Consider the following 12,082-nt stretch of genomic DNA (forward strand, 5'->3'; position numbering starts at 1 on the left):
GGGGAAGATGGGAGGTGGGGGAGTCTCAGAGCAGAGAGGGGAAGACGGGGTAATTCTTAGCCGATTTGGGACCTTTAAAAAGTCCCTGAAGGCTCCCACAATGTGGTCTACCCAGACCCGTTGGGTACGGGGTGGAAGGTCGGTAAAGGCTGGGCGTTGAGGTGCAGTCACTCCAGCAGCAGCATGCATTGCTGTTCCTACAACCCCTTTGCCAAATCCTAGATCTGCCTCTTCATGTAACTGTCTATATAAACTGCTATGAAGTCTCTCAGGATGCATGTATACACAGAAAAATATTGCAGTAAACCTCAGTGAAAAAAGCAAGCACTACATGTGTTGCTGCAAGCATTCTTTCCTCGCTGAAGAATGTAAGTGAAGTTGTTATTACCTGTTTCAGTCTCTGTTGAAGTCACCTGTGAAACTTCCATTGACATTCACTGCTGCAGGATCCAACCCTTAGTCCATAATGGGCCTGTTCCTCACAATGATTTTGAGTTATAGCTGCTCAGCTTCACTCAAGAACTGGTCCAATTTATATTTATTCTTATAAACAAAATATTTTTCTATTGTTCATTTTTGGAGAGGCCCAGTCCTCAATACATATATTGCTATTATTTGTACCTTGATGCCCACACGAGAGCCCATCTGCTTTAAGAGAGACTATACACAGGAGTAAAGACATGTGCACTAGTTTGATTAGAGAATCAGACCCTTAGGCTATGTGCAGACATTCAAAAAGCCCAAGGGGGAATTGATCTAAGTTGCCTGTTTTTCTTTAAGTGGCATAGATTACATCGTAGAAAACAGACCACACATTCGCCCTTTGGTGGAGGGTATAGACCAGTTTCCAATCATGTATACCAGTAAAAGTGTAGTGTCTGTACCTGGCCTTAGAAAGAGTCTAATAAAATGGACTATTCCTCCTCTATTTACAGCACCATTGCTGTGTAAACCTTAAACCAATAAATAATAGTCTCTAAAACTCATTCATCCCATGAACTAAAACCCCAAGAACCCGCTTTGTTTTCTCCATTAACACTAGGGGGACAAGAGTTGTTCTAAATGAATGTTAAGCACTACTGAAGGGTTGTTGGTTGTAGCTATGTTGGTCTAAGGAGATAGGCGAGCAAGGTTCCTTGGGTAGATGTGATATCTTTTATTACACCAACTAAATAGACAGGAAAAAGTTCTTTGCAAGCTTTCAGGCACAAACAACCTTCCTCAAGCATAGGGAGACTGTGCACTATTTTGAAGCACTATTGAAGACATGGAAATACAGCCTCTAGTAGGTTGGAACAAAGAATAATCTGTAAACAATTGTTACCTTCACAACCTCCAAAAAATCATTCTGAAAGAAGCTTAAGTTGTTGGTTTCCTATAAATTACTGTTTTGCTTTGTTCTGACCAATGCCAGTAGTAATTGAGTGTGTTTATTTCTTTTTCTTGTTAAATCAGGTAAATCAATAAGTGGACAACTCCAGAATACCTACAAGGTGGTACCTAATGGCCAAACTCAGGTATGTTAGAAGAATGTATTATTCTCAGTGTTAGCCCAGTATTTTGCACTGTCAATTTTACTTCTCTAAAGGCTGAGTGGCAGCAGATTTTATAATCCAGGAAAATCACGGAAGCATGGAAATTCAAATCCAAGATTCAAACACTGTCTTGAAATATACATTTCTTTGCGTACATTGCTATAATAATTGAGAGCATGGTAAAGGCAAACAGCAGAAATATCCAGATATTTCAGCTGTACCCTGGTTTAAAAGGGTGAGTACTGATAGAGTCAGAAAAGGTTGTAGACATTAGGAATTGCTTCCTTTTCTTGGTCCAGTGGAGCCTAGGCTGGCTGACCTGCAAAGCCAATCTGTTTTTGTGGAATTTTATGTGATGGAGTCTGTGATTGACACCTGCATGAAGTTACTTGTGTGTATTTGCATCACTGTAAAAAAGTGGAAGAGACTCATAGCTCATATTGAGTGAGGTAGGTGATCCATAAGCTCTTTGTAGATAATGATATGAAGGCCTTTACATTGTTTGATTAGTGCATTTGTGAAAGTCTTGACAAATTTTAAAAAATTACATTTAGTCATTTTTCCCCATGTATTTTTCATCTGGCCTTCAAGAAAACAGTCGGTGAATGTGGATGCTGTGTTTATAGATATATGTATTTAGACATATTTTTAAAAACATTAAATGGCCAAGACACAAACGTCTGAAAGGAAGCATGTTCTGAGTTTAACTTGCTGTACCACTCTTAGTACAGGGTAACCTAGACATTCTGCCTCGAGCCAGTCAATAGTTTGTCCTCTGTATGACTCTACTGATTTTCCCCTTGTATTCAAGCTACTTCTAATAGTGATTTTCATTCAAACACTTTCATATTTTCAATGGTCATTCTTTTATTGATAATACAAAAATCCTATCAATGAGACCTTAATAAGCTGTGGAACAGTCTCCCAAGAAAATCGGGGGAAGCCAGCATTACTTTGCTGGCTGGAAAGGGCATTTGAGTGATTATTATAGACAACAATCCATAGGACTGTGCCTAACAGATCTCTTCCCTGTCTGTAATTTCTGATTTTATCAGATGATGTCTCCGCAATGGAAAGGGGCCCTAAATGTTTTTTGTGTATGCAGCCTCAGATGCTGTTTTCTCTTTCTCTGGTATGAAGTCCTACAGTGGTGGCTAAAAGGTTGATTCACACTTAGATTTTGTTTACTGATGTGTGACTTGCAAATCCTTCAGGAATCCTTAGTCAGTTATTCCTTTTCCTTGTTGGAGAAAGCTAATCTATTTATTTAGGTGAACAGGCAGTTTAACCATAGCAACTAGCATGCTGCATAAGATCAGAGCAATAACAATAATGTCTAATTTGCTAGCAGCATGGGGATGGTTGGTAATCACTGGAGAATAAATCTTAGGACAATAATCTAAAGCAAGTTGAATTCAGGAATTCAGCCATCCATACTAGAGGTGAGATTACCTCTACATTCCCTGACTGAGCCTAGCTGTTCTTCAAGATTTATGCCTGCTCTGAAATCACACATCACCAGCCTGAGGCTCAGTAAGAGTCATCCAGGAATCAGCAGTGTGAAGTTATAAACTCTCTGATTCCTCCCTCCTCTCCTGCTCAGGCTAAACTCTGGCTATGCCCTGTGCCAGCTCTGTGACACCTAGGTTAAGTACAGACGGTCAAAAAGGTTGAATCAATTCAGTCCATCCATCCAGGTTTATCTCTACTGGTTTGGGCCATTTTGAAAACAATGCATGTGCACTAAACTTCTGTTGTGTTACAGATTTGAACTGGTTTCCAATCACTTATACTGGTCTATATGTAACTTCTGTCTCTAGCCCTGGAGATTCCTTTTAGGCCAGGGCAGGTCTGAGAGGACTTTTAAACATGGCTTTCCAGATGTTTGTGCAGCCTGAGCATAGGGGAAGACTTAGATAGGCATAGGCATAGGGGTTGGCTTAGATAATGGCCACACTGTTCTTATGCTGTGGGCATATTTATGACGAAAATATTCCAGGGGAGGTTGCTGCTGACACACACTCCATCAATCCCATTGCTTCAGTGCAGAAAATGTAAAAGCAAGGATGGAGACTAGCTGTCAGTTGCCTCACTCCTCTTTTGACTTTGTTACTTCAGCTTGCACAGGTGAGGAACCGTTGTAGTAGTCATTAGGTGGAGTTCTTTTTAATGATACAGCCACATAATCAGTGTGAGGCCAGAATGACAGCAAGTTAGGCAAACCATTGTTTGTTTCATTTTGCTCTACACATGCAGCAGGCTGGTTTCAGAATGTATCTAATTCTAGTCTTACAAGGAAGGCTCTCAAAATTTGTCCTGGTGTGCCTCACATACAGGGACATTATCCTTCTATCCATTGTTGCTGCCTTGTCAACACCCTTCTGACAAAATAGGTTTTGTCTTCTTTGGCAGGATCATCCAGTAAATTGTGGGGCTAGGGCGAGCAGCATGACAAAGCAGTAAACAAATGATAGCTCTGGGGACAGCCATTCTTTTTTCCCTTTGTAAACAAAGGGCAGGGGGTGGATGGGGAAAACAATGTAGGAAATAACTTTCTCTTCTGTCTGACTAAAATCCAACAGTTTTATTATGTCAAGATGCAAGGTGGAATCCGTCTTGACTCTCTAGCCAAAAAGGCTGGACTTATAGCTTATATGAATATGAACAACATGGCTACTCTTTTAAAACTTCTCTGGAGAGACTGAATCCAGCACTGCCGTAAGAAGAGTAAAGATGCCCTGCTGTCCCACAGTTTTAGATTATGATATTAATTATATGTGGCTTTAGGAGTCAGGGAGGTATTCAAGAAGGAAACAGCACCTGCTAGAAGCTGTGTATGAATCTTTTTATTCCTTTGAAAAAAAACAGAAAAGCAGCTTGTATAGTCCATTTGTATAATGCAAGATATAGTGTATAGGTTTATGAACAAAAGCCAGAAGACCCGGCTTTTGAAACTGTCTGTATTGTTGATTCTTTGTATAAGCTTGGACATGCCTACACATTCATTAATGCACCTTAGATATTGCACAGTTAGTTTAGTACTTCCTTAATAAATTACTAGCTAAATGTGCAGTACCTAAAGTTACTGTGTAGTGGCTCTGGCACATGGTTATTTAGTGATGCTTACTACACATTAGCCTAATAACACTGCACAGTAGGCTATTAGCATGGTTTTTGCCATGACACACTACTGCACAGTGTTATTAGGCTAATGTGCATTAAGTGTCTTGTGTAGATGCACCCCTTAAGCACATCTCTTCTGTTCATTCTTTATCTGTCTCATTCTTTTAAATGTGCCAGTCACTCAGGTGTCTAAGGTGCCTAACCGCTTTGTGCTTTATCTGTCTAGAAAATGAGGATACTACATCTCTTAGTGACAGAAATTGTAAGCATCACTTAATGGCTTGATGATGTTAAGCTTTAGATAAATATTAGGTTTTATTTTGGCACATACTAGGGTGAAAGGCTGTGTCACAAATAGAAAAGCACATCAGTTGCCTATACATGTGCTGGTTCATGTTCTAATTAGAGTGTGTTGGAGCACATTAATGTTCTAATTAGAATGTGTTGGGGCACTTGATTAATCAAGTCTGCTCCATGTTCTAATTAGAACACTCCAGCATGGCCTCACCTCGCGTGTATAATCTCCCATGTGTTTTGAAATGCCCGTGGGGGTACTTTATCTAAACCTCGTCAAATGAGGTTTAGGTAAAGCGTCCTACGGCCAGTTTTAAATGTGGAGGGCCTTAATACATATGACAATGAGGCACTTAATTAGAACGGCACCTTTCTATACTAAGATACCCTCTGTTAGACTCAAGGCACCCTTCGCAAAATACAAGGATCCCTTTCGAAAATCCCAGCTCTTAGCTTTCATTCATTTCTTGACTGTGGAAAACCACTGCATTAACAGGTGCGTGACAAACAGGTCCAGGGGAGTGATACTTCCCCTCTATGCAGCATTGGTCTGGCTGCAGTTAGAATACTGCATTCAGTTTTGGGCACCACACTTCAAGACGGATGTGGATAACTTTGAGAGGGTTCAATGGAGGGCCACTTATATGGTTAGGGGCCTACAGGCAAAGTCCTATGAGGAGAGATTGAGGGCCCTGAATCTCTACAGCCTCCATAAGTGAAGGTTGATAAGTGATCTTGTAGCCACCTACAAATGCATCAAGGTAGGGCAGCAAAGAATAGGAGATGCTCTGTTTACCAGGGCATGACTTGGAGTAACTAGGAACAATGGCCACAAACTGACAGAGAGCAGATTTAAGTTGGACATCAGGAAGAACTTCTTTATGGTAAGGGTTGCCAGAATCTGGAATGGGCTTCCAAGGGAGGTGGTACTCTCCCCTACCTTGGGGTCTTTAAGAGGAGGCTAGACATGGATCTGGCTGGAGTCATCTGACCCCAGTGCTCTTTTCTGCCTAGGGCAGGGGGGTCAGACTCGGTGGTCTGCTAAGGTCCCTTCTGACCCAAACATATATGAATAGAGCAATTCTTCTGTTGCAAATGTAACTCTTCTGCCAGGTATCAGATGGCAGTAACAAAGGCCAAATTCACTTAAGGGATTTTACACAAATTGATTATCTTAGTTGTTACTAGGTGATTGTTACTACTATCTTAGTTGTAACTAGGCTATTTGGTGGTCTGTGGAACATTTACATGGTAATCTCAGTCTACCTTCCTATATATAAATATCCTCCTCATAGAAAATGCCATTAAATTTGACATACGGTTGCACCCTTTTTCATTTTTTCTTAAATGTATTACTTCTCATTTTGAAATTACACTATTTCAGTGATCTCTGGGTACAAACTTCAAGTTCTATGAATACCAGTTGCTAATGTCATCAAAAGGCAAATACCTTCCAGTACATGACTTCATGTGTGTCTTTTCAGTGCCTAGTTCTATGAGTCCCCATTTTGACTTTACATGAATCTAGACAATCCGTGAACAAACTTTGTTAAAACTCAGCCAGTTTTGGCACATTTTTTGTTCCTTTTAATAGGTCCTGGACACATAGTCATGATCATTCTAGTACAAACCTGAGTGGTTTTATCCAAAAATAAATAAGAAATCAAGTCCATTTTGTAGTATCCAAAATTAAAATGGCTAAACTGTCTATTGCAGAGAACTTTTTGTAAGAGAGCTTTAGAAAAGTTTGCTCCAGAGCAGCCCAGGACTCCTCAGTATTTTAAACATTCTATGTTGCAGCTGGTAGGCTAGAGAATGTGCTAGCTAATAGGCGTGTGTGAAACGGGCCCTATTCGATTTGGATTCAGTCCAAATCAGGGACAGTGATTCAATTAATTGATTTGGATCGCTGTCCCCGATTTTGCCGAATCCGAATCTGAAGATCTGATGCTGATTTGGAGAATCAGTAATTCAGACATAGACACAACTTTAAATATTTTTTCTGCATACCACCAGGTACCAGGCGTGGCTCATGAATGCTGCAATGCTGGGGTGGATGGAGCATCCCACAGCAGCATGGGGGGGCCCCCCGCATGCTTGGTGGCAAACCCAGAAGTGGCCCAGAAGTACTTCCAGCCCCCTTCCAAGTCTACCGGGGAGCATGCTGGGGGGCCCCCCTGTGTCCCCCTGTCTCAGTGATCAACTATGGGGGTACCCTGGGTGCCCCCCCAGACCTAGGAAGCACCAGTCCCCAAGCTGGGGAGGTGTGGGGGGGCCCCCAGCATGCTCCCCCGTGGACCCAGATGTGGACCAGAAGTGCTCCTGGTCTAGTTCCAGGTTTGCAGCCAAGTGTACTGCCCCCCCCCACAGACACACTCTCCTGTGGGACGCTCCATCCGCCCCAGCATCACAGCTTTCACAAGCCACCTGGAACCTTGTGGTATGTAGAAAAAACATTTAAAGCTGTGTCTATGTCCAAATCTCCGAATCTCTCTGAATCGATTTGGAGGGTTCCGATTCAATTCAGAGAGATTAAAGGGTCTCCTGATTCGACTCAGATTCAGAGATTCGGCCACTGAATCGAGCCAAATCTCCGCCGAATTGAATCAGCAACTGAACTAGCTAGCACAGATGCATTAGACTCCACCCCATTTTCAAGTCTTGTGAACATGAGGTAATCTGTGAGGATTATGTGTAAAAAGGAGATGTTTAGAAAGGCTGGTAGAAAGAATTGTAAGAACAGATGTTCACTTGAGTGGAACCACAGTGGCCTCCTGGACAATCAGGAATAGAAAGACAACACTAGTTGTCACAGCTGGTAGTTAAGATTCCAAGAACTGAACCAGATAGAAGATTGCCCTGAGTCTGTGATTCACATTGGAAAGAACCATATTTATGTACAGCTCCAATAAAAGGCTTTCTCATGGTCCCAGTCCATGTCTCTAAATACTTTCCCCTCTCTGGAAGCAAGTTTTATCAAGTTTCAGCCTAAGATAGTTTATGTCTATCCACTTCCCAAACTGTTAGGCACTTTAAACACAGAACTATAAGGTACCTAAATTTGAGAAGAAAGAGAGAGAGATCTGATGGAGTACACCAGTGATGTGATGAAGCAGGTCAAGATATCTTATTTCTTCCTCAGCAAACATACAGACAGACTGAACTGTAATGGTGACAAGATATAAAGCTGAAGAGCCTCTTATCTTAAAGCTATCTAGTGCTCCACTCTAATGGTAACAGCTTTTTTTATCTTGATCTGAAGATTCTTTGGCATATGGCATGAAAGTGCCCTTATAATGCATATCACTCCATGTTTGGAGCTTTAAGGAGTAATGTGATTCCATGCAGCTCAATTTTCTTCAGTTAAGTTGATTAACTATTTTACCATTTACTGTTTAACACATCACCTAGAACTGTGGTATCTAGTACAATTTTAGTCATCACTTTCCTTGGATGAAAGTTTCTTTATATGTCTCTTAATCTCTGATCCAGAACTCCGTGGTACTATAAATGTTCTATATTGCAGCAGGTAGAATGTAATAACTAGCTGTGCTCCTTTTCTGATCTGTTCAGCACCATGCCTAAAGACATATTCTCTGGATTAAATGCACTGAACTGCCCAGTCCAAATGAGTTGATATAGAGAGGAAAATCTGAAGTCAGTTATCACAGTAAAAGTTAATGTTACTTAAATTAATGAGGTTACTTATCAGTTATGGCCTATTATCTGTTTTGCCTTCTTGCATATTATGCACAATAAGAGTAATTCTTTGCATTGCCCTGAAACATTGGGAACATTAGCTGTAAAAAATTGATATGTGGTTGAATAAATAATTAGTCCCTTTCTTTTAAAGGTTTTGGAAATGTTTTAGGCAGAGTTTGTTTAAGGAACTTTCCAGCCCACCAATCCTCTTAATTCAGAAGACCTTAATATGGGGGAGGTATAAATCACAATTTTGCTTGTACTAGCAAAACCCCTGCACCAAAAGCAACACTCAGTACACCCAGCATGCTCAGCAGTTCTGGTAGTGTCTCCTTTCCAAACAGCTCTGCCTGCTTTGGGGGAATTTTCTGTCCCTGCGGTAGGTAAAGTCGCAGCCATTCTGTCTTCACTTCAGCCCTGTCTGCAAGTAGACTTATCCAAAGTCTGGCATCTCCATCAACATAAACAGCCATAAGTGTTAGAGGAGTTATGGCTGCTGCTTAAACAAAATTATCTTGGAACACAGTCTTTGGGTCACAAGTAAATAACTGGATTGTGGGTTCCTTTGGTTAATACATACTTACAACCTTTTGCAGAAGGCACAGAGATGTTTATTATTACTACTGTCATAGGATCATAAGATCATAGGAAAGTGGGACTAGAAGGGACCTCTTAAGGTCATGTAGTCCAGCCCCCTGCTTAAGGCAGAATCATCCCTGACTAAAGCATCCCAACAAAGTATCTATCCCACCTACTCTTGAAAATGTCCAGGAATAGAGATTCCACAGGTTCTCTAGGTAGCCTGTTCCAACGCTTGACCACCCTTGTCATCAAAAAGTTCCTCCTAATCTCCAACCTAGATTAGGCTGACAATGTCTTGATAATCTTCAGTCAGGAAGATATTTATCTGTTGTTTTTTTTAATTTGGGGTTTCGTTTTTCTTTGCTTATAAAGGAGAAGGGCACACTATATAGGTCAGATCCTACTCCACCTAAATTGACTTGGTGCTTCTGTTCAACTCTACTTGAGTCCCTAAAAAACAATTAATGCAATCCTCATTGCTACCTTTTATGACTTGGTCTTAAGGTGAAGATGATGGTGTGTTGCAAAAATAGGCATTTTTTAGGGATATAAGCAGGGTGAAATAGGATCACACTTAGTCCGCGAACGGGCATTCATTTCGTTTCCAGCAGAAATCTTTCCAGAAGAGGGAGTGTACAGGTGTTCAGCCTGAAACTGTGGCATCCCCCCTATTCTCTTCACCTTCACCCACCTGGGATGATCCCAGTTTTGGGAATGCATGGGGAATAGTGGTTACTGCAGTCCTTCTGGTCCCCAGGGGAAATAGAGCAAGTAGTAAAGGAAGACTCTCTGCGCCTTTCCCAGACTGGAGCAAATCCCCCAGCTCCTTCCCCAAGCCACACAGTACTCAGTTTGGGAACGAGTTAGGGAGCAGAAGTAGCTGCGCTCCTCCAAAACAGGCACTGCCTAAGGAGTGGGCAGGGAGCAAGATGCAGTCACTCCACCGCTCAGCTCCCAGTGATTGGGAACTGAGCAGAGAGTGTGGCAACTCCCCACCCTGTTCCTCTGACCAGGGACCCCAAGAGAAATTTAATGAGTATTTCTACACCCCTAGTTTTTACTAGAAGAGCAATGATTCTCCTGGTAGAAACATAATACCTGCACATGACCTTAGATTATAGAGCAACATAAAAATTGCATTGTTATCAAAGGAAATTAATATAAGCTGTCACAGTGCAACGATTAAATCTGCTTGAGTCTATAGCAATCCAAGTTTAGCAGAACCGCTATAACTTATTCCTGCTTCATCCAGGGGTAAACTTAATGCAATTTGGCTCACTTGTATCGCTGCAGGCTTATGGAGACACAACACTTAAAGCATAACAGCTGCTGCATGCTCCCATTCCCCTTTTAAATCAGCTATGAATCTACATTCGTACATAACTTATGGCACTTAGTAGGTGAAATAGGATCTAACGCAGTACTTAAAACCTCCAGATAAAATTATGCAATCCACTTAAAGCAGATTTGTTGCTCCCACAGTGCAATACAGCTTTTTTTAGTAACATTTCTACGGTTTCAATTTGATAACGTTGGTTGATCCAAAATGTGGAGACCATAAATATGATCCATAATGAGATCTCAAATGATGATACAAGAATTTGTCCCAGATTAAACTATACTTTTTTTTTTAAGTGTCTGAAAAACCTTATAATTTTTTTTGCCTAAAATGGATTTTCACAAAATAAATTAGATCAGTGATATTGTGAAGTATAAAATAAAGTATTAACTCATCAACTCATGATGACCTTATACACTATATGTTTAGCCAAGAAAGGTTTTTGTTTGTTGAGTTCTATTCCTCCTTTAAACTCAACTTGACTGAAAAAAGGATTACATTTTATAGCTTCAGCTAGTATTCCTAATTCTGGCAGTACTTTCAGCCTGGTCCTTTTCCAGTCATTGTACTATAGTACTTTTGAAAAATTGGCTCTTATAGCTGCATAAGCAAAAGGGTAGTCAAAGCTCACTTATATCACAAGATCTGTTTTTTCCCTCTTCCTTCTGAGAAATGTTGGGGCCACTCATGTGCTCAAGATTATTGAGCTTAAGACTGGAAAAAATTCACAGGCCCTTCCTACACCTTATGTTGTGAGTTGCATAAATGTTGGTCGGTGTTACTGCTCACTTGGACTTTGGAGCAGTCATACCATTAGTCTAAAAACCACCTGACTGTCCCCCACCTGCACAGCTGTGACTTGCCAGTAGAGGCCTGGTGAGCAGGGGCAGGACTAGGAGCTGGAGCTGTGAGTTGGTACTAGAGGGCTGGTGATCTAGGGTAGGCTTCTATCCCTGCTGTACCAGTGAGGGTGAGAGAGATCCTAGGATACTGGAGGACTTCAACGTGGGCAACACACCTTAGTGGAAAAGGAGCTGGGTAGTGCGGATCAGAAATAATTCTGTCCTGGAGTGGCATAACTTTGGACCTCATAACAAATGCTTAAAACCACTTGAAGGTGTTAATGTGTGGATAATTCAGGGGTTAAGAGCTCCAGGAGCTGCCCAAAAAGTACTGTGTAACACACTTAGAAACTACTCTACATCAAAAGGCAGTGTTAGAGAAGTACAGATATTTGCAATCTGAATATCAAAAGCAATACACATGAAGTCCTCTTTATTTGAGCCCTTTGTGACTGGCTTATCATCCTGAGAAATCAGTTGTCCAACTTAATCTGGTTTGAATTTAGAGCTTGTAGCAAACTGAGTTGAATTTTATATGATTTGGAAGTTTTGTGTCTTACTTTACACAGTTGCATCACCAGGGCTTCTTGAGTACTCTACAGGGTATATTCAAAAGTTCCTTAAAGATAAGAGAGCTGAAGGGATTCCTGAGCAGTCAGACACTG

The 12,082-nt window shown here is 41.2% G+C and overlaps 1 protein-coding gene across 36 annotated transcripts in view; it reads left to right on the top strand.

Annotated features, from left to right (window-relative positions):
- The window catches only part of ABI3BP (ABI family member 3 binding protein), a 342,180-nt gene that overhangs the window by 150,897 nt on the left and 179,201 nt on the right, over positions 1 to 12,082 (top strand). For all 36 annotated transcript variants that reach the window (XM_006033054.1, XM_025214794.1, XM_006033038.2 and 33 more), the window contains exon 6: positions 1,456 to 1,517. In XM_006033054.1, coding sequence (XP_006033116.1) covers positions 1,456 to 1,517 — 62 coding nt within the window. The remainder of the gene's footprint in view (positions 1 to 1,455; positions 1,518 to 12,082) is intronic.

Source organism: Alligator sinensis, unplaced genomic scaffold, assembly GCF_000455745.1.
Source record: "Alligator sinensis unplaced genomic scaffold, ASM45574v1 scaffold1286_1, whole genome shotgun sequence".
Lineage (NCBI taxonomy): Eukaryota > Metazoa > Chordata > Crocodylia > Alligatoridae > Alligator > Alligator sinensis.